Here is a 24,174-nt window from a genome sequence, read left to right on the forward strand (position 1 = left end):
GTTATCAGCAGTCATGACATTAATGTACTCTGTTCTTCTTCGAGGTTTAGTTTTTGCTGGTGGCATTCGAAAAGGGGTTCAAAATCCCAAGTGCATTTGGTTGCCCCCCACCAACCTTACGACTCAGCCCCGCTATTATGGTCCCGTTGCCTCATTGCTTCAACCATCCTCCCTTCCCATCAACACAACCCACCTCACCGCACATCAAGCATTCCTTGACCTTCTCCCACTCTTGACCAGGTAAATAAATCAATCTCCCCATCGCCGTCATCTCATCGTCCTATCTTCACAATCTCGAGCAAGTCTAGAGCAGGGTTTGGCCGGGACTTCTACCCTGTTTTCGACGGCATCCAACAACTCGTCCTTCAGTGTACTGACCTGGATTCATCGACCTCGCAGTTTCTACAACCATTGTCATAATAGAAATCTGTTTCGGAAGCCTTACACAACATGTCGGTACGTGCATTATCCTCTTTATCTACGAAGTATGGAGCTCTAATCCCCCCCTGCCATAGGTTGATTCGGGGTACGTGGCCGCCATATCCAACACTTTCGCCCTACTCTCTCCGCTGAAAAGAGGCGTATGGGCATAACTTGCTCTTTCGTGCTAATTATCAATCCCCTAGAGTCTCCATACACCCGGATTGCATAACTGCCTACAACGAACTCCGACTCGGTCGCGGAAAGACAAAGTTCATCATCTTCAAGATCGCTGACAATCGACGAGAAATTGTCGTGGACGAAGCCTCTGGCGAGCCTGATTATGAGGTGTTTCGCGAAAAACTCGAGAATGCTAAAGATTCAAAGGGCGCTCCAGCTCCAAGATACGCAGTCTACGATGTTGAATTCGAACTTGAAGGCGGAGAGGGCAAGCGGTATGTTCACAGTGGTTCCTAACGCCTCTTTGAGGGGTTAATGTTGTTGCCTGCTAATCGTCTGACGTGGCTGCCAGCAACAAAATTGTCTTCATTTCATGGGTGCCTAACGAAACGCCTACCTTCGTGAGTTCCTTCAGATGTCTTGTTGAAGGCCTTACTGACGTCAAACCAGTGGTCGATGCTATACGCAACCAGCCGACAGACTTTGAAGAACGCCATCAACCCACATACAAGTATCCACGCCGATGACAAAGCCGAACTTGAATGGAAGTATGTGCTCGCCGAAGCCAGCGGACACAAAGCTACCAAATAATTAAGTCGGGATCGGTGGATACATACCGCGGTTGAGAAAAAGAATCGTTCTGAGGAAAAGCTGGGCAGCTTCATACATTGTGTGGATTAATTAACAGTGCTGGGACTGATGGAGCTTTTCCTGCGGCGTTACCCTTTTTCAGCGTCCATCATTGAACTAAGCTTCTAGCATATCACAGCTAGTGACAACTCAAGAATTTCAAGATCGAACGGCTCAGGTTTCATTATTCTAACATTGGCAAAGATGTTAATTGTTAAGTAGGGTAAAATGCGCATGTCTAATTGACTCAATCGCGCCACCAGGGGGTGCCAGGTTTCAACCCAATATAACAACCGAGTAACAGTGCATGCGCGGCTTGTGGTATGATCGCTGCAGTTTCATATACAAAGGAGATACCTATCCGTTGCGTCCACCCGTCATCCGCACGTCGACCCCGATAAAATTTCAAAGTACGACGTCGCCCGCAGTCCAAACAAGCTGGCATCCAGTCCATCCACTATATGTCACCATGTGATTGAAACCGAGAGCATTCATATCAGTTTCAAAGGGAGCCAAAGACTCGACCCAGTCTCATAAACAACCTCCACATCGACAAATCGATTCGGGTCTTTGCCCAACAAACAGAACCAAGCGAATTTTCACGGAAATTTGTATGCAAAGGAACCGTTCGGTACAAGGAAGACGCCAGTCCAACACACGGGCCGTAGTTGAAGGGTACGTAATGACGCTCGGACGGGCATGCCCGCCGTAATGGCAAGGGGCGCAATGTGCGTTCAGAGATTCGATGATTCACGGAATTGTGGCACAACGGATTCGAGCGGTTGACTGGTAAGCATTCAGAAGTACGCGCCCACTGCTAGAAGTACTTGAGTAGCAGATGCTTGCATCAATCCCCCAGATTGCAGCGTACAGAAAATGGTAACGAAGTGAGAGTGTTACAGAGGAGGGGTGTAGGGCCTTAGGAGTTCTCAGAAGCCATCTGACGAGCACGCAGGATCCTAGCTATCGAGGAAGCGGTTCTATAAGCACATAGAGTCCTAGGAATGGAGTCCATTGACCATGACAAGCTCCCCGTGAGTTATCATATAGTACCAAAAGGCAGTCATTAACCGTACCACTCGACAGACTACTCATGAGAACCCTCCGACAGCAGAGTTTCTCCTCCATTCTTCAAAACTGTTTGCCTGATCTTTCTTTTCATTCTCTGTTTTCTGTTTCTTCATCTTCTCCTCCCATTCACTTTCCTCTGCCGCAATCATTGCGTGGAACTTTCCGCCCTGACCACGAGCAAGGTACACAGCCTTTTCCTTCCTGTCTGCCACAGCCTCTGTGACAAGGACAAACTTCACACTGGATCCTGGTGCCTCAAACATTGCATCACCAAGAATTGTCTCCATTTCAGTTCGCAAGGCGCGGGCTCCAGTGGACACCGCAAATGCGTTAGCTGCTATTTTGTGCAGTGCGGAGGTAGTGAAACATAGTTCAATTCCAGACAGGGCAAATAATGCAGTATACTGGTTTACCAACGAGTTTCGTGGCTCAGTGAGAATACGCAGAAGAAGCGACTTGGAAAGAGGAGACAAAGCAGTAGTTATTGGAATACGGCCAACTAGTTCGGGAATAAAACCGTACGATTGTAAATCAGGAGGGGTTAAGAGGTCGAGAGGGTTGAAATATTGTGGTCCTTCATCAGGGCTAGAAACATTGGGGGTTGGTGACGGTGTGAAGAAAGGTAGGTGCTTTTTGTATAAAGCTTCTTCTTCAGAGCCGGGGCGGATAGGAATGGGTGCATTTTGTGATGCATGTGAGGAATCATGAGAACTAAATGGATTCGCAGAAGCACGAACAGGTTGGCCAAAACCAATTGACCCGCGTGATATACGGTCCATGATGACTTTTTGGAGCCCAACAAACGCTCCTGAGAAAATAAAGAGGATATTATCAGTCCGAACGTTGTAAACCTCAGATTTGCCGGGTGACCCTGGGCTTGATGAGGAGAACGATGAACCTCCTAGACCACTGCCGGGAAAATTGTTCGATGACCCTCCTTGACGAGGTGCATTCCGCTCGGGTTTTGCTTGAATCTGAACCGTAGTTCCCTCGATTATCTTCAAAAGAGCTTGTTGTACACCCTCTCCACTGACATCTTTCCCATGACTTACTTTTGCGGTAGCGATCTTGTCTACTTCATCTAGACAGATAATGCCTCGTTCTGCTTGCGCAACATCGTAGTTTGCAGCTGCTAATAATCGTTGTACGCAAACGTCGGCATCTTCTCCAATATAGCCAGCCTGTGTAAACGGCGTGCAGTCGGACATGCTAAACGGTACGGAAAGTACGCGCGCAAGAGTCTTCGCCATAAGCGTTTTGCCAACCCCTGACGGTCCTAACAATAGAACATTGGACTTTTCTAGCGTCAGAGGTGACATATCAACGAGATGATCAGGCCCTGATCGCGTAAAGTCATCATTGAATTCTTCATGTGATCGAGAAGATACAGTCCGTTGCTGACCTGGGAATTCCGCTACACCAGAAGAAAGCATCAGTATATTAGAGCAATAATCAATTAGGTTGGGAGGGAAGGCTGCATGATAACATACCTTCCAGAGGATGTCCTTCAACAGCTTCCCTCCGTGCTTGCCGTGCTAGATATGCTTCCTCTTCTTCAGCTCTTCTCTGCAACTCCTGGACTCTCTGGTAGTGATTATAAACGGCTACGCTTAAGACTTTCTTGGATCTATCTTGCCCGACAACAAATTGGTCCAGGTGTTGCTTCAACATCTTTGGGGTCAATCGCGGGGCACCAAATGATGGTGCAGAGCCCAGAGGGCCCGAGGTCGGAAGCCCTGTCTCATAGCTGCTGGTAAAAGGTTGGCCTGCGAAGTCAGAGCGGTGAAATTGAGAGGACCGACACGAGGTCGTTGATATCCTGCGTTTAACCGAGTAGAGAGCCAAGTAGGACAAACGGGCTTTGCGGGAAGTTGCGGTAAGAGCTGTCAGACTCATGTCTGGTGGCGCAAATAGAGCGTTGAACGGATAGACGAGCTTCATCAAAGTTGAAAAAAAAGCAAGTAGGCCAATGCGGATGTTTGATTGAGAAGACAATTGCATTCAAGCGACGACGTAAGTTAACATCGGAGGCGAGCTGGAAGTTGGGGTAACACTTTCCCCGCACGCCAAGCACGTGATCATAACGTAAGTGACCACCCAACGATCGATGAATATCGCTGAAAGCTGTGGCCAGCAATCAAATTCTCTCTATTACTATTGACAGTGATGAGCGCAAAAATTGAAATGCTATCTAGAAATTGCAAGTTCAGTCACGGCCTCGTACTCGGCAAACCCCTTCCTTGTCCCAATGCTCGCTACCAACCCCTGCACGAACGATGAAAAGACTCCTCGGATCCCACTTCTTCTTGAGCCGATATAAACGACCATAGTTGGAGCCCCAGAAGCTCTTTTGGAAATTCTTTTCATTTGGGTCCGCTTCATTGACGTAAGCGCCCATGTCCGGCTCCAACCTCTTAAGCATTGGAACCTCGACGTTTGTCAAGTTGGACTGGATAGAACGCTGCTCTGCAAGAGGGGTATCTTCCTTCCAACCCCGCGAAATCACGAAATGAACAAGTGTTTTGCGCCATGCTGGATTGAGGGAAACCTGGATGTCTTTATTCTTGGCAACCTGGCCTCCAGCAACCAGATGGCCGATAACTGGAACGCCAGGCGGATACTTCAGTTTCCGAAGAACGGATGTCAACGTGGAAGGCCCGTGTCTGCTTTCGAAGAAATGTCGGGATACCAGTCGTGATCCGAGGACGGCTACAGTTCCTGTATTGTCAGATCCTTTGAGAGAAGACTGGTAGAGGGATGCTGAGTTAGGAAGCTGCTCGGATGCATAGTCGACCTGCAGACCCGGTATCGCGTTCAACGAAGACAATAACGGCGCAAACGCTTTGTCAGCACTGGCGATATTGTTGTTGGCAAAGAAAAAGATCACAGACGTAACAGCAAGTTCCCCAAAGTCAGGTAGGTGTACATTTGGAAGCATATAGTAATAACCGGATGCGCCTGCATCACTCAGGGTTGGGAGGTAGGCATGAAACTTTTCCATTCCATCCCAGTATGAAGAGTTCGCATTGCCCAACTGGGTTATGTTCATGAATGCCGTAACAAGGGGAGCATCTGGAAATGTCCGCAGTGTGACCTGGGTAACCACACCAAAGGTACCACCACCGCCGCCCCTTAGAGCCCAGAATAGATCCTGATTTTGATAGTCGTTTGCGGTAATATGGTTTCCCTAGATCGGATCTGTCAGTAAAATCGTCTTTTTTCTCAAGTAACTGAGCCACTTACCCTCGCGGTAACAACTTTGAATTCAAGAACATTATCCACCGCCATACCCTTCCACGGACCCAAGGCGGAATGCCCTCCACCTAAAATATACCCGCCAGCAGCGCCCACCGTGTTGGAAAAGCCTGCAACGACAGCCTTGTTTTCTTTCCCAACTGCTTCATACAATTCCGCAAGTTGCACACCGGCGCCAATTGTAACCGCAGAACCAACTGCCCGCCGATCTCGTTTACCCTCGGGCACAAACTCGTCCGTAAAATCGACATTTTTCATTAAATGGGTAAAAATCTGCAGTGACTCAGGTGCTGACGACCGCCCAAGGAAATCATGGCCCGTATTCCTCACCACAAGTCGAAGGTTATGCCTCGCGGCGAATCGAACAGCATGTTGGATATGCTCCGGGGTATGCACCACGGCCGAGTATCTCGAGATTCGGCCCTGGCCACAGGGAATCTTCCTATCACCTGCAATATAGCAACTCTCTTGTTTCGCTGGCCAAGCCTCCCAGTTTATATGTTGAAGTGCCCCTGGTTCCCCGGACCTCCAAACGGAATCGCGTTGCATTGCAGTGATGTTCGCACAAGCATCTTGGTCGAAACTTGGGTCATGGCATACATACCCCACTGGCTTAACGGCGACGAGGTTTCCGTCGATGGATTCGTTCAATGCTTTCCATCGAGCTGTAGACGGCCAGCAGGGTTCCCGCGGCGTGCAGCGACAGCGCGGGCCATTTGGTATCGCGCACACTATTCCAATGAATAGCGTACTGATAAGTAGAAGTGCTTTCATTATAGCAGTAAAAAAATTCAATCAAATGTGAATCCACGTAGAGCACTGTCTCGACAACGAAGAGTCAAACGGCATCACCTCTACGCCAAAGAACAAACGGTTCATTATATACTCTTCGAATAGCATCGTCCATGCTCGTCGTGTCATCCTCTGCTGTCCCAAAACGGTAATATCTCGTACTTGAAGAAAGCCTTGCAAGTGCTCATTATTCAATCTCAAGCCATGTCCACCAGCGATGGAGACGAAAGTTTATGCTGGCTGTCAGCCCGAGCCACCTTATGATGATATTCATCTCAAAGCTCCACGACTCGGATCATTCGGCTAGCTAGAGAGCTCGTATTTTCACTCTCTCAAAGGGGCAGTGCTGATCGGAGACGCGGCACGCCGCACAAGGCTTTCGACCACGAATGATATCAAAACCCCTACTCAGCCATCCTGAAGATATCTTTGCTTTCCTAGACTTCAAAAATGTGTCCAAGAATTTGTTCAATGTTGTTGAATGAAAGTTGTTTCGACTTGTGGCTGTGCGCAACTAAGAGTCATCCTTCATTCAATTCAAGTCAGCAATGATGCAAGTCAGTCCATCTGGAGGGAATTTCGGAAATGTAAGAAAAATGCATCTCTACAGTCTCACACGTTCGCTCCTAGATCCTCTAGTACACGGCAATACCACCTTTTGATCGGGTATGAAGGAAAAATTGGAATGTCGTGGACGAAAAATCATGCTTTCTTGATTCTTTTACAACGGAAAATGAAACGGCAGTGGAAGAACCAGTGTAATGACACATATACAAAAAGGAAACGATGAAGCTCAGATTAAAATAACACGATGGGACAACCCCAAGAGACAATGGCACATGATTTTATATCTACATGGTTAGCACTTATGAAGACTTCTCAAGTTCAGCCAAAATCTTCTCTCCCTTCGCGCGAGCAGATTCAAAGTCACCAACCATGTAGAAAGCAGCTAAATAAACGTTAATACGAAGTCAAACGTAGAAATCAAGAGGGAGGAAGAATTGACATACCTTCTGGGAGATCATCACCTTCGCCATTGATGATGGCCTTGAAGCTTCGGATGGTGTCCTTCAAGTCAACCAATTTACCTTCGATACCAGTGAAAACATGGGCAACTGTGAAAGGTTGGCTAAGGAAACGCTGGAGTTTACGGGCGCGCTCGACAGTGAGTTTATCAGCTTCAGACAATTCGTCCATACCCAAGATAGCAATGATATCCTGGAGGGATTTGTATTCCTGAAGCATTTGTTGTACACGGGAGGCAGTCTGGTAGTGGTCATCACCGACAATACGGGGGTCAAGCATGCGGGACTTGGAGTCAAGAGGGTCGACAGCAGGGTAAATACCCAATTCAGAAATACCACGAGACAACACGGTGGTGGCGTCCAAATGGGCGAAAGTTGTGGCAGGGGCAGGATCGGTCAAATCGTCAGCAGGGACGTAGACGGCCTGCACGGAGGTAATGGATCCCTTAGTAGTGGTGGTGATACGTTCCTGCATAGCACCCATGTCGACGGCGAGGGTAGGTTGATAACCGACGGCAGAGGGAATACGACCGAGCAGGGCAGACACTTCGGAACCAGCTTGAGTGAAACGGAAAATGTTGTCAATGAAGAGAAGCACTGCGTGAAATAATCAGCCTCTCGTATCGTTGTTGCTTGTTAAATACGGAACAACCTACCGTCTTGGCCCTCCTCATCACGGAAGTATTCGGCGATAGTCAAACCAGTAAGGGCAACACGGGCACGGGCACCAGGAGGCTCATTCATTTGACCAAAGACGAGCGCGACCTTGGACTCTCCGTCAAGCTGAATGACGCGGGTCTCCTGCATTTCATGGTACAAATCGTTTCCTTCACGAGTACGCTCGCCGACACCAGTGAACACAGAGTAACCACCGTGAGCCTTGGCAATGTTGTTCTAAGTCTTGTGAGTATGCTTCGCGGCTTATGTTATCGATAGAAGCCTTACAATCAATTCCTGAATAAACACAGTCTTGCCAACACCAGCACCGCCGAAAAGACCGATCTTTCCACCACGGGCATACGGAGCAAGCAAGTCGACGACCTTGATACCAGTGACGAGGACTTCAGCAGTTGTGGATTGTTCGACGAACTCTGGGGCTTCGGCGTGGATGGGGGCCATCTTGACACCCTTGATAGGACCACGCTCATCAATTGGGTCACCAGTGACGTTCATGATACGGCCGAGTGTGCCAGGGCCGACAGGAATCTTGATTGGGGCACCGGTGTCGATAGCTTTTGCACCACGAACGAGACCCTCGGTACCTGAAATTTATTAGTCCATCCCGCACGCCTAACATTGTTACCGGGCCCAACTTACCGTCCATAGCAATAGTTCTCACGACACTTTCACCCAAATGTTGCTAAGCAATTGCGTCAGCGATCCCTAGTGTAAGGCGGTCTGAATCGCTTTGACCGGAGAACATACTGCGACTTCCAAAACAAGCTTTTGTCCGCCATTGGTGGTCTCCAAGGCGTTGAGAATTGGAGGAAGTGTTTCAGAATCGAATTTTACTGTAGTTCTCATCAGCAATCTGGCTATTCAAATACGTTGTACCATTGCGATGAGAAATGCCATGATTGCTCCACTCTCGAATGGTATCATGACAGTTAAAAAGATTTTTCCGGCGAGTTTTGAGGCTCACGTACCGTCGACAACGGCACCAATGACTTGATGAATTTTGCCAACATTGCCGGTTTCAGTGCTGGCCCATCTGGCAGAGAGAGCTCTCAGAGCATTGTTGCCAGCGGCATATCTTGTGGATGAAAGGATGGTGGAGGCCGGTCGAGCGAAAGAAGCCCTTCCGAGGGTCCGAGCAACGCCGCTAAGAAGAGGAATTGAAGTCAGTAAAAAAGGTCAATGGTATTATTGAAATCTGCTTGCTTAATTGGACTTCGTTTCGCACCTTTTAAACATGATGGCGGTTGTGGGGGAGAGAGGGGATTCTTGAGAGAATGGGAAGAGGTGAGGTTGAGAGAAAGCGAGAGAAAGCTGTGATCAATTTGGGTGTTGGTCGCTGTTTGAATACAGCTAACTGTACTGTTTTGGAATTTCATGTATTGCGTTACGGCCCTGCAGTGATCTTCAAGCGGTTGTTCCGAGTCTTGCCGAGGGTAAGGCACATCCTGCTGGAAATACAAATACGATGAAACGACCAAAACAACGCGCTAAGAACCGCAACTCAAATTTCAAGGGTCAGCCGTGGCCTGAAAATGATAGACGACAACAACATCAAATCCGAGCACCTCCACACGAAAACCCGTCCTGGGAATTATTTCAATATTTCATCATTATGACTTCTACTCCCACTATTGAATATGACTATCTCTTATCATTCATTGTCCCATGTGTTTGTCTGGACAACTTGTACTGTTCCTCCATATAGAATGTGAAGTTTGTGGGCCCTATTCTCCTAATGCGGACTACACGCATCTTCGCCAGGATGCGCAAATCGCTCTATAATGTGCTTTCCAGCGCAAATACCTTGAATTGCCAATCAGATCAAACCTAAGAAGGAGTAAGTCACAGGAAGGCTTACCAATGCTGTCCGAGAAGGGATATACACTTGGATGTAATTGCTCCGGCCGTTCCATTCTTCGCCGGCGGTGAAGAATCTCGTCTCCTTCGCGTTGCGGTTAAACCCACCGAATTCGCTATCGTCCGTGTCGAGTACTATTCTATAGGTACCTGGCTTATCTATCCCGACCCGATAATCCGCAAAACTCTTGGTGGGATTGAAGTTGAAGACCCAGAGCAGCCCTGCCCGTTCGAATACAATGACTTTATCTTCCTCATGTTTGAGGCTAACATAAGCTTGCGGTGAATGGAGCCACCCGTACTTCTCTTCGGTTAGTTGCATCTTGCGATCGAACTCGTTGAGAAATTTGTAGCGCAGCAGCCCATCCTCGGTAAGGTTCAATTGCCTCCGAGCATACCAAAAGCTATTCTGGTTACCAGCGCGCGGAAAATCAAGCCATTCAGGATGACCAAATTCGTTTCCTTCAAAATTAAGGTAGCCTTCGCCTCCTAAACCATGTGTGATTAGGCGGATCATTTTGTGGAGACTCATACCACGCTCAATAATGGGCGTGAATTCTGAAAGAATCGACATGTTCGTATACATTTCCTTGTCGCAGAGCCACATCATCAGCGATTTATCTCCCACCAACCTGGCATATGTCTTTAGTTCTGACGCTCGTTAAAGTTGGTACGCTGGGAACTTACGCTTGATCATGACTCTCAGCGTATGCGATTGTCTTCTCGCCATGACGGCGGTTTGTTAGAGTAAAAGCAAGGTGGCCCATATTCCACTCCTCATCTGATCTCTCCTTCAGGAGCTTGATGTACATGTCGGGAACAGCCATGGCCAACCGGTAATCAAACCCCACGCCCCCAAGCGCAAGCGGCAAGCAAAGTGCCGGCATCCCTGATACATCCTCTGCTACAGTGATGCAATTAGGGTATAATTGGTGAAGCATCTCATTTGCAAGCATGAGGTAGGTCAAACCGCCGTCATCGACGAATGGTCCGAAGTATTCATGATAGCCGCCCGAGAAGCCACTGAATATAGTGTCAGTGCGAGTGCGAGAAAGAGCAGTTCAAGGGTTTCTCTTACGTTCCAATTCCATGATGGGTATATAGCATGCTTGTGACACCATCGAAGCGGAAGCCATCAAATTGATACTCTTCCATCCAAAAACGCAAGTTGCTAAGAAGAAAGCGAAGAACCTCATGGTTTCCATAATTGAACAGGCGGCTATCCCAAAGCTCATGGTTGCCTTTCGGCCCAGAATGGAAATAAAGATGGTCACTCCCATCGAACATGTTCAACCCATCTAGCACATTTTTCGACGCGTGGCTATGTACCACATCGAGGAGGACGACGAGGCCCAGACTATGCGCCGTATCTATGAGTTCTTTCAGATCTTCAGGGCTGCCGTAGCGACTACTCGCTGCAAAAAAGTTGTTGACTTGATACCCGAAACTTGCATAATAAGCGTGTTCCATAATGGCCATCAGCTGGATAGCATTGTAGCCAAGGTATTTAATGCGCGGCAGCATCTTCTCCGTGAAGTTTTTGTAACTTGCAACAGTGGTTTCTGGTGAAGATATACCAACGTGAGCCTCATAAATTCGAAGGCTTTCTGGTTTGATAGGCCGCGAATGTTTGAAATGGTATTGCTCATTTTTGGGAGGATTCCAGAATACCGCATCGTAAACAGGGGAGACCTTGAGATCCTGAGTAACTCTCTTTATCCATGCTGGGATCCGATCAATCTGCTCGCCTTCAGGAGTGGTCATCGTAATCTAATAGACAAGTCGATATAAATTGGACTCCGTACTCGGAATTCATACTCAGAAAAATGTCTACTCACTTTAATCTTACTGTTATGTGGTATGGCTGGTGCTCGATCTCGCGCTGGTATGGTAACCTCCCATACTCCAAAAGCATCTTTCTTCATAGGTGTCGCCTTACGGTCCCAGTTGTCTAAGTAACTCCATCATTAAAACCAGATTTATAACCTAAGATTAATGACACTCACTGAATTCCCCAATAAGATGGGCATCAACGGCATTCGCGGCCCATTCCCGGTAAACAATATCACCGTTGTCCTGGACATTTAGGCCTAACCGCTCATAGCCCTGTGTGCGAGTAAGCACTCCATGGGGTCAAATTGTAGTTCAACTGAGTGTCAGGGCCTTTCCATACTCTGCTAAATTTGTCAAGCCCACCCTCCAAATCATTGATTTTCTGTATCCATTCGGTTGTGTGCTTGTATCTGTTGCGCAACGCGTCTTTGTATGGTTCAAGATATGGGTCTAGCTCAACAACGCCTACACCCCACTATGTGAGTTTGAAAGGCAAATATTTCAAAACAAAAAAAACATCACGAAATGGAAAGTAGAAGCGCTCGGGTGGAATGGCTGACCTGTCCCGTCCGGAGCCTGACTGGTTTGGTTCGCCATGGGAAGTTGGTCCAATGGATCGAGTCCGCAAATACAGAGTTGAACCACTAGTTACGGTGGGCAGACGACGTCGATGGAAATAGCAACAATCTTTCGCACAATGGAGAAGGCCTCTAATTTGGAGAGAAGATGCTGAAAAATCTCAATTGAAAAGAATGTTGGCGTTCGATTCCCGATAGCATTGTTGTTACACCATATGGAACAGGTTCTGGTGTGTGTCATCAGATGGACGTCATCGCTGCGTATGGATACCTGCCGGGATATATTGGTCCTATCAACAACACCAAGCATAGGTGGTTCACTTTTCGACATGTTCGTTTTCTTCAAATTCGATGATAATTTGGTCATTATTCCCCGTTACTGGACATCCAGGTATTTTTCGAATTACTCCTTTCCAACCATGCTCGCTAAGCCTGGGCAGCAGTAACTCGACTTATACATCCCTCCATAACGCGAAGAGCTGTAGAATTTCATCAAACTCAATCTTCGAAAGCCACTGCGATTTTATCTAGATGTACAAGTCAAAAGTCGAAACAATAAAATCAAAAGGGCATGACAAAGGAAACACGGAGCAGCAAGGAGTAGGTGAAAGCCTGGAGATTGTACGGTACATGGGGGACACAACGTAAAATGGAAGAGATGAGAGCGTTGGGATGCAAAACCAGCCTGAAAAATGTCAGCAACACAAGTTTTGCTTCAAGTATACAATGTTTCCCATTTTTCAATTAATACATGGTTCCTGGATTGCACGAAGAAAATGTCCCGGTTGCGGAGTAGCCATAAATAAACGCACTGGAACGCTGTATGTAATTTCCCCGTCCCTTTACGTAGAATCTCGACATATGGTTTCCACGTCCCTTTGCGTTCTCGTCTCCGAGCGACAGTGAATCCTTGTCTTCAATATACCGGGCTGAGTCTCTCATTGCTTAGAGGCCGATGGGCTTTGGATAAACCCTTTACCCTGGTATCCTTCACTGGCGATACCGGTGATAGGTTCCAATTTCTCTTTCTGTCGGGGGTAATCAACCGTCAGCAATCATGTGGGGGAAAGAGGGGAATGGAACTCAAAATGTCATACCCGGGCATATTCATTAGTTGCTTCCTGCCACTCCTTGGTCATGGTCTTAGGAGCAGGTCCGCCAAACATGCGGATTGCGTAGAAGACACCAAAGGAGATAAGCAAGTATTTAGTGACTTGAATGAAGACTTTCATTCCTTCGCCCTTGGGAGCTTCAGCGCGGGGCCCATGGGGACCGAAAGCTATCCAATACGCTATTTCAAAAAGGTCAGCCACGCCAAAAATTCAAGGCTTCAGAAGAAAAGATGGACGGCCAGGTTGCAACCAATGGAAACCGGATCGATTGCAATCACAATTGGCGAGAAACACGCCACTTAGAAGCCATTGTACAGAGGCCACATACCAGCTTTCTTCTCTTGCATCGTCATCTCATGCCAATCCACCTTCATCCGATCTCTCAACTGCATCCACAATTCGGCCTGTTCCTGAGGGGGCATGGCCTCCCATCGCTTCTCGATTCCGGCAAGGGTGGGATTAGCAATGGCATGCTCGGCAGTAGAGGCCGCACGGGTCTGTTGCTGCGTTACGGCGGCGGATTGGACTGTCTGGGAAACGCGGGAATAGGCGCAGGTAGGAGAGGCACGTATGGAGCCGGCGGCGCGAGTAGAGGCCGCAATGGGCCTGAAGGCGGCTCTGAAAAGCATGTCGTGGGAGATATGCCAGAAACGGAACTGGAATAGGAAGAATTGGCGCAGATGAGGGTATTTACAGGTGTGGTGGGCACGGGAATTGAGAGGTGGTCAACCGCATTGGAAGTCAACCGAAAGTTTGGTGGTGTGAGGTGAGTTCAATACACACTTTCTTTGCTTCCGAGATGACTAAGCACAAGGAAATAATGCGACGATGATTGGCCGCCTACCTCCTGCTGGTTATTGGTGCCGCGGAGCTGTGGCATTTGGATTGCTTTGACGCATGGTCGTTCTATATCTTCCTCTAAGCATTATAAGCTAGGGTGGCTTCATCTTATTCTGTACGGAGTAAATAGCACGAAATATGGCAACATGGTATGTTGGGTCCTGGCTGACTTTATACTGAGGCAGCGAGGCTCCCTACAGTCTACTCCGTATTCCCAGCCCTGGTCGCCAAATCTCCCGTTCCAGTTTAGTGGTCCTATTCGGGTATAGCTCGGCAGCGCCGCTTTATTAAGATATCTACTCCATACTTGTCTGATCTTGAGTCTTTCAGATGAGACCTCCAGCTCGTCTACCCCAAGTTGCTCGTTAGTTGAGCATTCCATCGCTTGGTATTGTTACTGAAGGATAGACAGAGGCCATGAAGGCTGTCAAAGACAACAGCTGACTTGATGATCCCGTTACACTGTTGGGTGGTAACTACGAATCGCGGGGTCAAGCATGTCGGAAATAGATAATTTCTGATAAAATCCCAGGCTCGTTTTTGCAACCTCATTCGCTTTTGACCTCATATGAGAGCAGCTAATAAACTGACATACAGGATGAACAACAATTCATTCCACTACTTCCCGCGGCTGCCTCTAGAATTACGCCGTCTTATCTGGAAGCTTTGCCTACCACATCGTATCGCAGAAGAAGACACCCCTGACTTCCTGCTCGATGGAAATGAATCCCGTCAGGCTTGTTATGGCGACCGCATAACGCACCAGAACGCCCAGCCACCGACCATCGCATTCGTCAACCGCGAGTCCCGGGAGGTTGCGCTGGAAAATGGACATAGGTTGGAACTGGACGACACAACTAGCCTGGCAGCGATATGGGTGCAGCCGCGTCGGGATGTGTTGCATCTCAACTGGACGCGACTGCGCTACATTGTCTGGGGAAATGCTGATGACCCTGCGAGCCCAATCGCCATGTACCTGTGGCGGGCGGAGGACCTTGGGATGCAGCCATCTGTCGTGGCGGAGATTATTCGCCCCTTTAGCTTGAAGGCGCTGTTTGATCACCCTGATGGCGCTGATGCGTGTGACAACCCGTGGTTCCTTTATCACCGTTCAAGAAATCAAGAAGTGAGCGACATCGCATATTGTGCGGAAAGTCCCTCCTTTAGCAGGCTAGACGTAACCATGTCCGCGGTTTCTCTGCATATCACGAGAAAAACAGCTCTGAGATCTGGCTTGTTTGGGCTGTTGGGCGATGCGCCTGTTCAGATGGTTGATGTTGGCGACGAAGCCCGGCTGAAGGAATTTCAAGCATTATACAGGGAATACGCATTGGAAAAGGAACCGGCTGTACAAACGCTTTTCGAAACGTTTACGAGTCCTCGGTTCCAAGCAGCTGTGCAAGCATGGAAAAGCCAAGCTGAATTGCTCATCCTCGCGTACATGTGGCGGCTGGCTCGAAGAGACAACCTTGACATTCTTGGGACGAACCCTGGTTCCGCTTGGCTACCTCAGTTGCCAGAGCAAGCGTTCCTCGGCATGCCTGAGTATTTGCCGGACGCAGAGTATTCGCCTGATGAGAGACATCCGTGGGTCAAGCAAGCTAGGGAGAGCGCACCCAAACTGCGACCGCGGATCATGGTGCGCTATTGTACGAATGAATGTTATATCAAGGAGCGACTTCCCAGCAACTTTGGGACTTTTTAAAATAGTAAGTATATACTAATAGAGATGTTTCTTCCATAACCCCGACAGTCCAGTCCATCATGTTTGACAAACCTGAGCAAAATGGTTGTGTACATCTTGCGTCTTGACAATAGCGTCGACATGGCTCTTTGATAGTCCAGCGCTGTTAAAGTTGGTGACATAGTCGCGCACGTCCGACTCTATCTTCTGAAAACCCGCTCTACCAGCGTTATCACTGATGGTCTGGACCGCGTCAATCTTGCGGTAACCCGGCACTGGCGGCCTCTCTATGGGAGCAGTTAAGGCAGCAGTGAACCTCCTTTTGTTCATCTCATTTTGAAACGCCGTGGTGATCATCCGTGCCTGATCGTAGCGCCGGGCGTCGCCATGGGTCTTGAGCGCAGCTATCATCTTGTTGACACGGTCATCGGCAGGCTCCCTCCCTTCGGCCTTCAACTTCGCAATGGCCTTTGTGCCAATATCCGCCGCCTCGGTCATGACGGTCTCAAACGTGTCCTTCTGATTCCAACCCTTGAAGATCTTCGTGTTGTCAAAATTGCCGCTGAAGCCAGACTTGTCAAACTCAGTGCTGAAGACGTCGAGGTCCGCACCCTCGCCGACGTGCGCCCAGACGATCTTGGCCAAATCGGGCTCCATGAGTAGTTCCGGTTTGCCATTCGGAAGCCTGATAATGTTGCCGCTGGCGTCTCTCTTCGGTTTCTTTTTGACAGTGCAGACTTCCTTTATGAAGGCCTCCAAGTCGCAGACGCCGCCGGCTTTGACGCAGCCAGGCGCCATGCGTGAGTTGGCGAGGCCGTGAGCGTCGACTTCGAGTCTGTAAAGTTGGTAGAAGAACAGGGCTTGGTATTTTGCAGCGGCTTTGTTGGCCGTGACGCCGGCGGCGAGGAAGACCGTCATGAACAGGAGTGGCAGCATGATGTTTGATATCAACCAAAGAAAGGAAGATGGCCCAGAGTGAGTTAAAAGGCGGCCAGCCAAGACAGTACTCTTCAATTATAAGTGCAGCAAGGCTTTTTTACTAGCTGCAAGGCATGGGCCGACAGGAGGAGAGAAGGAAGCGCAAAGGAGAAGACGGGAATTTTCCGTGTTCTGATGGTCTTCTATACTACGCTCCTAACTATCTCCAATGTCTACTGAGCAAGGATCCCGCGCAGCGGAAACTTCGCGACTTAGAAAAATAGCCCGAAGCAACCTGGTCTTGTAACCTTCGAGACTCACCTGACTAGTATACAAGAGTTGCAATATCCAAATAAAACTAGGATCGAGTTGTTTGTCCTCATCTTGAACGCGTTGCATCTATGGGGGTGTTGTTGCTTCGAGCAAGGTTAATTGTAACAAGCATCATAATTCCCGTAGTGCTAAGTCTTAATTATCTCCATAGCTCGGCTACTACCGTCACTACCAAATGCAGCCCTCAGTCAACATGCATGGATTAGATATAGGGGTCGCCATCCCGTACCTAACCTGCCTCTCTACAGGCCGGGGTAAGAAGTAGGCGCTGTGTAGGGTGATATTTCTAATTCTCCTTCACAAACAAACCCTTGTCACTCTCCTAGTTACTACTACTTGCCTCCTTGCTCTGAGCGCCCCCAAACTCCAGACCTCCGGGATGGCTAGGATGTTAACATACTCGTTTGTGTTCTTTGCTGTTTCCGACATTGGGGGCATTGATAAGCCGGATACCCGGTTAGTCTAGCATAACATAGGCCCAGTGGTGCTCCCATGAATCCCGCGCAAGTTGGGATGTTGGTAAAGCTGAAGAGTGTGAACCTGACTGAAAAACACCGTGATAATTCAAACAAAAATACTGTATCAATATTCGCTGCACAGTACATACACCTAACTCAAGCCGTGTAAATCCTCACATTACTCACAGACAGGGTTGTCATGTATGCCCTAATGCCACTCAGCCCAGTAGCATACTTTCCATCCTTGACCACCATCCTCGGCGTATTCAAGTCATCCACGTAGACAGAAATAGAATCTCCTCTCGCTCGAATCATCAAGTGATGCTTCTGTCCCGCTTTGATATCCGCAGCCTGTACCGTCTTAAGCCTATTCCAATTGCTGTCTGCGCGGCCAAGCACGACGAGTCCGTTGCCGATACCAGCATAGTACCCGTTGTAGCTATCCGGACCTGCCTTTGCGTTGGACACACGGAAGATGAAGCCGCCGTCGCCGTTGCCGGAAGCGGAGTCGATGAAGATGTCGGCCTCGTAGACCAAGTCTTTGGAGATGAGGCCGGTGGTGAGGGCCTTGGCGATGGGCGAGGCCGACAATACAACGGCATTGGACGAGACTTGGTACTTGCCATCGATGATTGTCCACTTGCCCATGGTGTCGCTCGAGAAGTCATCCCTAAAGGCCAGTGTCGAGATTTGAATGTTGCCAAAGATGGCACCCTTGTTAAAAGCTCGCATAACCGTCATGCCGCTGGTATATATTCCATCCCGGATGTTAACTTTAGCCTTGCTCATGTCATCGCCAAAGGCGGCCTTATTGCGGATGGCTGTCGGAGATGGGACTGAGGTGAACGTTGACGCTGTAGTGGATGCCGCAGTCGATACTGCAGTTGAAGTTGGGGAGGATGATGAAGGGGCAGGAGGTGGCGGAACATAACTTGCGCCAGACGAGAGACAACCAAACGACACCTCAGGGACTTTAATAGACTTTGCACTCTGGCTGTAGCCCCAGACGGTAGCAACGAGGTACGTCCGGTTTGCGGCCAAGGCGTAGGCGCGAGCATCGCCAGGATCGTGATATCCAGTGCCGATGCGCCAGCTGTATAGTTGCTGCTCTTTGCTCGTTTGCGCCGGGCCAAGGGTGGTATTTGCGACAAAGGCAGCGTCAAAAGCCATGACGTCCTGGCGGGCTAAACCAAACGAGGCCTGACAGCTCCGTGGTATGGCGTCAAAGCCAAGCGCTGAGCACATAGTGCCGTCGGCTGCTTGTCCCCAATCTTGAGTAAGGCTCGTCTTGAGATCAGCCCGGCATGACTGGGATAGGAAACCGCACTTGCTGCCACCATCGACAGCCTGCTTTGCATCGGGTTTGGTAGAGATGAAAACGTGGCGACAGATGTACCACGAAGGGTCCATGGCCAGTGGGTGGCCGCGAGAGGTCATGCTGTCCGGAATACCAAATGTCAGCGACGACAGGACAGTGGTTGCATTCTCCACGAGAGACGCAGACAAGGCCATTTCCTGGGCGACCTGGAGGTTTGCCGTGTGGCCGTCTATGCGGGAGCCCGGGTACGGCTGCGTCCAGTCGAAGCCATTTATGGCTGTAGAGTTGATGGCAACGGGCACCCTGAAAGCGGCTGTGACATTTTGATAGGGGACAGTGAGGATGTTGCTGCTATTCATGAAGAATTCACCATAGTCTTTAAAGACGGGGGACGTGAGGGCGGCACCCATTGTAACAAACACTTTGGAATTCAAGTGACCGGGAAGGACGAGGAAATGAATACATCAAAGAAATCACAGAAGAGTAAATGGGATGTGCCGTCAGTATAGGCTTTCCACAATGCTTACTCCATACTGTACGGGAAAATCGTTCAAGTCAGAAAGCGTGACAACTTGCAACCTAAGGCCCCATTTCCTCTCAAAAAAGGGGGGGTAAATAATAACATTGAATCAATCATGGGAAGTAAAGGAGATCATCCATGTTGATATAGTAGGGATGGCTAGTTTCAGCAACTAGCCGTCCAGAAGGTGGCAATCCAGACAATGTAGCCCACGGAAACTAACCACACCGGGTACAAATTTGTGAGCTGGCCAATGCTGCCAGATGCTGTAACCTTCTGGTTGCTAACCAGGCGACATTCAGGACATTTTGGACCTCACAGCAGACCACTGTAAATCCCTGGGGCACCCTGGGATGGTTGCATTTGGGGGCAAAAGTTCCGGGTAGTCTACGGGGCCTCCCGCAGAGAAGGGTTGCTAGGATTGCTGTTGATATGGAGCTCTTCATTTAGACTTGCGACTCTGGACAAGCCAGGTTTGAGGCCGTTTCTTTTCTCACCCTGAGTATCATGCAACTATCGGGGAAAGGTGGGAGCCTTTGACTGGGCGGCCGGCTGATTTTAATAACCCGGAAGAAAAGGGGCCCGGGTTAAAAGAATGGCTTTGAGCTGGTATCGCCGGCTTAGACGATGCGCACCATCAGTGTAATATATGGACCACTGCTCGCTCCAAAAGCACGGTCGATTTCTCACATATTCCCTCATTCCCTGCCCGCGCCGGCTCCTGGAGCAGGAATGTGGCCCTCTTTTGTCCTCCTTGCCTCTCTGCCGGGCCTCGCCTCGGCAGTCAAAGACAGCTACAACGGCCAATATGCTGACAACTGTCCAAGTTTGTGCGCTGATGCCGGTCCCAATCCGGCCAACTGGACCAACATCCACCACCTTCGCGATCTCAAGAGGAGCGATCATACCGTCCTTTGTGATTTCAATCTCCAAAACTCTGTTGCCGATCCAAACACCATCCTCACCATCGGTGCCTGCGTGACCAGCCAAGGCCAGACGTATGAGGCTGCCGCCTCCCCCGATGTGCGTCAGCAACAAAGCCAACAAAACCTCGTTGTTGCGAAAAGCTGCGGCGCCAAGGCAGTGAAAACGGCTTTCATTCCCCAAGTTGGCTCTTCAACGTCTAGCAAGGAGCCCGGCGCTGCTCTGCAGCCTGCTCATGTGGCTGAGGCTACTCGTCAACTTGCCCTGTTTGTAGACAGGAGCGCCGAGTGCGGCGCCACCATCTTGTTTGCCAAACACAAGTCTGCCGTCGTGGGCTTGTATTCTGGTGCACAAGTCACCAAGCATGCTGCACGATGCTTTCTCGATGCTTTTGCGGAGAAGCAAGCTTCTAGCCTGCAGATTTGCCAACCTGCTGGTGCGGCCCTGACTGTTGGAGTGGTTTCTGCTGGTTTTGTTGATCTCCCAGAGGTTCAAGATGCCGTCAAAAGCTGGAACAATGGTCTTTGTCTTGATGGAACCATTCCCACCGCCACCCTCAGCATGGATGTGCTTGTGTCTACAGTGGATAAGAGTTTCAACACTATCGCCAATGTTAGTACCATCTCCCATGGCAACATAACCACCAGGGAAGAACCACGAGCCCTTTCGCCAAGAGGAGAGTGCAGAACAGTGGAGGTCCATGGGGGGGACAGTTGCGCGTCGCTGGCCAGCCGCTGCGGCATCCCTGGAAATGATCTGGCTAAGTACAACCCGCAAAAGAACTTGTGCTCAACCCTGAAGCCCAAACAGCACGTTTGTTGCAATGCAGGTACTTTGCCAGACTTTCGCCCTCAGCCGCAACCCGACGGCACCTGCAACACATATAAAGTCAACAGCGGCGATGGATGCTTCGACGTGGCAGAAGCGCACTACCTGCAAGTGCAAGACATTGAGAACTTCAACAAAAAGACCTGGGGCTGGGCCGGCTGTGCGCATCTGCAGAGTGGCCAATTGATATGCCTGAGCAAGGGTATGCCTCCTATGCCCGCCCCGATCCAAGGAGTTACCTGCGGTCCACAGGTACCGGGTACCAAGAAGCCCTCAGATGGAACTGCGCTAGCTGATCTTAATCCATGCCCTCTTAATGCATGCTGTGACGTCTGGGGATTTTGCGGAACAACACCTGAGTTCTGTACCGAGTCACCAGCGGATACTGGCGCTCCCGGTACCGCAAAGCCGGGAACCAACGGTTGTATCTCCAACTGTGGCATAGATATCGTTAATAATGACAAAGCACCTGACCAGTTAAAGACCATTGGCTATTTCGAGGCGTTTGGCCGGAAAAGGGTGTGCCTGCGAATGAGCGTCACTGAGATCCCAGCCAACAAATACTCGCACATCCATTTTGCATTTGCCACAATCACGTCCAGCTTTGACGTGGATATCTCAGACGTCCAAGACCAATTCCGCAAATTCGTGAAGATGAGCGGCTTTAAAAAGATTCTCTCCTTTGGTGGATGGACGTTTTCCACAGAGCCGGGCACGTTCCAGCGCTTCAGAGATGCCACCAAGCAGGAGCATCGCGCTACATTTGTCAATAACCTGGTGAACTTCATGAGTGGCCAAAACCTGGATGGTCTGGACTTTGACTGGGAGTACCCTGGTGCACCTGATATTCCGGACATCACACCTGGAAGTCCTGAAGAGGGAAATAATTATCTTGCTTTCTTGCAGCTGCTCCGAAGCAAGTTGCCTAGCGGGAAATCCATTTCCATTGCGCTGCCGGCTTCTTACTGGTACTTGAAGCAGTATCCAGTCAAGAGTATTGCAAAATATGTGGATTACTTCATTTACATGACGTATGACTTGCACGGCCAATGGGGTAAGTAGCCCAAGCAACTGCTTGGGACGACACGCTAATCATGGATCTGGATGCAGATGTCGACAACAAATGGGCCATTCCCGGCTGCGAAACCGGAAACTGTCTTCGATCACACATCAACAAGACTGAGACGCATGATGCGATGGCCATGGTCACTAAAGCTGGAGTGGAAGCCCGGCAGCTAGTCATTGGCGTCACTAGTTACGGAAGAAGTTTCCGCATGAATGACCCGTCTTGCTCGGGTCCCTTTTGCACCTTTGCAGGAGATAAAAATCATTCCATGGCCTATTTCGGACCCTGTACGGAAACTCGTGGCTACATCGCCAACGCCGAGCTCAATGACATAATCAGGGTCCACGGCAGCTATTCCATCGTCAAGTCGTACATTGACAAGGATTCCGACTCAAATATTCTCGTATACGGTAGACCCGGTGAGGTGGATTGGGTGGCCTACATGGACGGCGATACCAAAGCCAACAGAATCAAGTGGATCAAGGGTCTCAACTTTGGCGGTTCTACCGACTGGGCCATTGACCTCGAAAATTACTCCAACAATGAGGACGGCGATGACAGCGACGATGGCGATGGTTCTGATGATCAAGCCGGGGACGACGATCTCACATGCCCCCCCGACAAGAACCCGGGGACCCTGGAGCGTCTCGCCGATAAAGCCGGCTCTCTGTACTCAGGTTGTGTTAACCTCTTTGCGATGGACATTCTATACTCGCAGCTCGTCGACAATTTGTCTCTGTTCCAAAGCAACTCGGAAGGATATGACGACAAGTTCGGCTGGTATGCGAAGTGGACCAAGGAGCAGATCCAACCGCGCATTGACGGTTTCATGGAGCTCGGCGATGGTAAAGGCCTCAAGTACTTTGACTGCTACTGGGCATATCCCGGTGACGATGAAACGAAAGATTCCTGCGTCGACATGCCGCGCATCTGGGAGGCGGATAGGGGATGGAGCATCCGCTACGATCTTGTCGACAAGAAGGGCTTCTTTGACGCGCTCGCGGCCGAGGTGGGCATCGACGAGTCGTGGGTGAGGTTCGGCGATCAATCTAGCACATACACGTGTGAGCCTCAGAATCCTGGCGGCATACCTACCCGACCAGGCGGTGGTAATTTGCCCTGCCATAAGCTCTTCCATACAAAGCTGAATTACCCTCAAAAGGCCGCCGATGACGATATCCACGTCGGCAACCCTAAGAAGCTCATCGAAGCATCCATGGGAAATATCACAATTCTGAGAGACTCACTCCTCGCATCGTACCTCAGCGTGGCCCTATCGTTCTACGACGACGGACCAAACGATACCTCACCCACCGATGCAGTAGTCGCCTACTCCATGCCCATACTGCAACTTACCGAAGCCATCAGTAGCATGAAGGACATTAAAGAAATCGGCGAAAAGGCCAAGGAACAAGCAAAGAAAGACCTGATCTTCAAGATCCTCACTGTCATCTTCATGGTCATCCCGTTTGTCGGCTCGGCCCTCGGCCCCCTGATCGGCAGCACAGCAGCGATCGCTCGCATTGCGCTTCTCATTGGCGAAGGGGGCAGCGTGGCACTAACGGTAGCGGAAATCATTCAAGTTCCGGCGTCTGCACCGTTTGCGATACTGGGTTTGATAGCGGGAGTTGGCGGCGGGACAAGCAAGCTGACCAAGGCGGAGGCGATGGTTGAGGCTTCCAAGGCGCGGAGTTTGTTGAAAAGCAGCGATTTGGCCAAGTTCCCCAAGAGGTTTAGGGAAAGGGATGCTTTGGTGCAGAAGGTCGTGAAGAGTTTGTGTGCGAGGAAGTAGAGCTTGAAGTCGATGAAGTTGATGTTGAGTAACTAACTGTTAGGCTAAGAAGAGAAATAGTT

The 24,174-nt window shown here is 49.7% G+C and overlaps 9 protein-coding genes across 9 annotated transcripts; 3 read left to right on the plus strand and 6 right to left on the minus strand.

The window, feature by feature from the left end:
• Window positions 1–450: 450 nt before the first annotated feature.
• Window positions 451–1,191, plus strand: UREG_04106 (uncharacterized protein; the record flags this gene model as incomplete). Its single annotated transcript, XM_002544543.1, has 4 exons — window positions 451–485; window positions 627–875; window positions 953–1,001; window positions 1,051–1,191. 4 exons carry the CDS (start codon window positions 451–453, stop codon window positions 1,189–1,191), a joined length of 474 nt encoding a protein of 157 aa, XP_002544589.1.
• A 1,130-nt stretch (window positions 1,192–2,321) lies between these two features.
• On the minus strand, window positions 2,322–3,972 carry UREG_04107 (ATP-dependent Clp protease ATP-binding subunit clpX; the record flags this gene model as incomplete). The annotated part of the gene is made up of 2 exons (XM_002544544.1): window positions 2,322–3,715; window positions 3,792–3,972. 2 exons carry the CDS (start codon window positions 3,970–3,972, stop codon window positions 2,322–2,324), a joined length of 1,575 nt encoding a protein of 524 aa, XP_002544590.1.
• A 535-nt stretch (window positions 3,973–4,507) lies between these two features.
• On the minus strand, window positions 4,508–6,330 carry UREG_04108 (uncharacterized protein; the record flags this gene model as incomplete). The annotated part of the gene is made up of 2 exons (XM_002544545.1): window positions 4,508–5,488; window positions 5,545–6,330. 2 exons carry the CDS (start codon window positions 6,328–6,330, stop codon window positions 4,508–4,510), a joined length of 1,767 nt encoding a protein of 588 aa, XP_002544591.1.
• An 884-nt stretch (window positions 6,331–7,214) lies between these two features.
• On the minus strand, window positions 7,215–9,287 carry UREG_04109 (ATP synthase F1, beta subunit; the record flags this gene model as incomplete). Its single annotated transcript, XM_002544546.1, has 8 exons — window positions 7,215–7,297; window positions 7,359–7,970; window positions 8,030–8,267; window positions 8,319–8,635; window positions 8,691–8,733; window positions 8,799–8,884; window positions 9,020–9,195; window positions 9,277–9,287. The coding sequence occupies 8 exons, from the start codon at window positions 9,285–9,287 to the stop codon at window positions 7,215–7,217; spliced, it is 1,566 nt and encodes a 521-aa protein (XP_002544592.1).
• A 580-nt stretch (window positions 9,288–9,867) lies between these two features.
• UREG_04110 (1,4-alpha-glucan branching enzyme) lies at window positions 9,868–11,672 on the minus strand (the record flags this gene model as incomplete). The annotated part of the gene is made up of 3 exons (XM_002544547.1): window positions 9,868–10,540; window positions 10,596–10,931; window positions 10,987–11,672. The coding sequence occupies 3 exons, from the start codon at window positions 11,670–11,672 to the stop codon at window positions 9,868–9,870; spliced, it is 1,695 nt and encodes a 564-aa protein (XP_002544593.1).
• A 1,585-nt stretch (window positions 11,673–13,257) lies between these two features.
• UREG_04111 (cytochrome c oxidase subunit IV) lies at window positions 13,258–14,060 on the minus strand (the record flags this gene model as incomplete). The annotated part of the gene is made up of 3 exons (XM_002544548.1): window positions 13,258–13,347; window positions 13,417–13,610; window positions 13,760–14,060. 3 exons carry the CDS (start codon window positions 14,058–14,060, stop codon window positions 13,258–13,260), a joined length of 585 nt encoding a protein of 194 aa, XP_002544594.1.
• An 809-nt stretch (window positions 14,061–14,869) lies between these two features.
• On the plus strand, window positions 14,870–15,976 carry UREG_04112 (uncharacterized protein; the record flags this gene model as incomplete). The annotated part of the gene is made up of 1 exon (XM_002544549.1): window positions 14,870–15,976. One exon carries the CDS (start codon window positions 14,870–14,872, stop codon window positions 15,974–15,976), a length of 1,107 nt encoding a protein of 368 aa, XP_002544595.1.
• A 57-nt stretch (window positions 15,977–16,033) lies between these two features.
• Window positions 16,034–19,392, minus strand: UREG_04113 (uncharacterized protein; the record flags this gene model as incomplete). Its single annotated transcript, XM_002544550.1, has 3 exons — window positions 16,034–16,963; window positions 17,195–17,272; window positions 17,851–19,392. 3 exons carry the CDS (start codon window positions 19,390–19,392, stop codon window positions 16,034–16,036), a joined length of 2,550 nt encoding a protein of 849 aa, XP_002544596.1.
• Window positions 19,393–20,129: 737 nt separating this feature from the next.
• Window positions 20,130–24,112, plus strand: UREG_04114 (uncharacterized protein; the record flags this gene model as incomplete). Its single annotated transcript, XM_002544551.1, has 2 exons — window positions 20,130–22,308; window positions 22,365–24,112. 2 exons carry the CDS (start codon window positions 20,130–20,132, stop codon window positions 24,110–24,112), a joined length of 3,927 nt encoding a protein of 1,308 aa, XP_002544597.1.
• Between the last annotated feature and the right edge of the window lie 62 nt (window positions 24,113–24,174).

Source organism: Uncinocarpus reesii, genomic scaffold, assembly GCF_000003515.1.
Source record: "Uncinocarpus reesii 1704 scaffold_2 genomic scaffold, whole genome shotgun sequence".
NCBI classification, from domain to species: domain Eukaryota; kingdom Fungi; phylum Ascomycota; class Eurotiomycetes; order Onygenales; family Onygenaceae; genus Uncinocarpus; species Uncinocarpus reesii.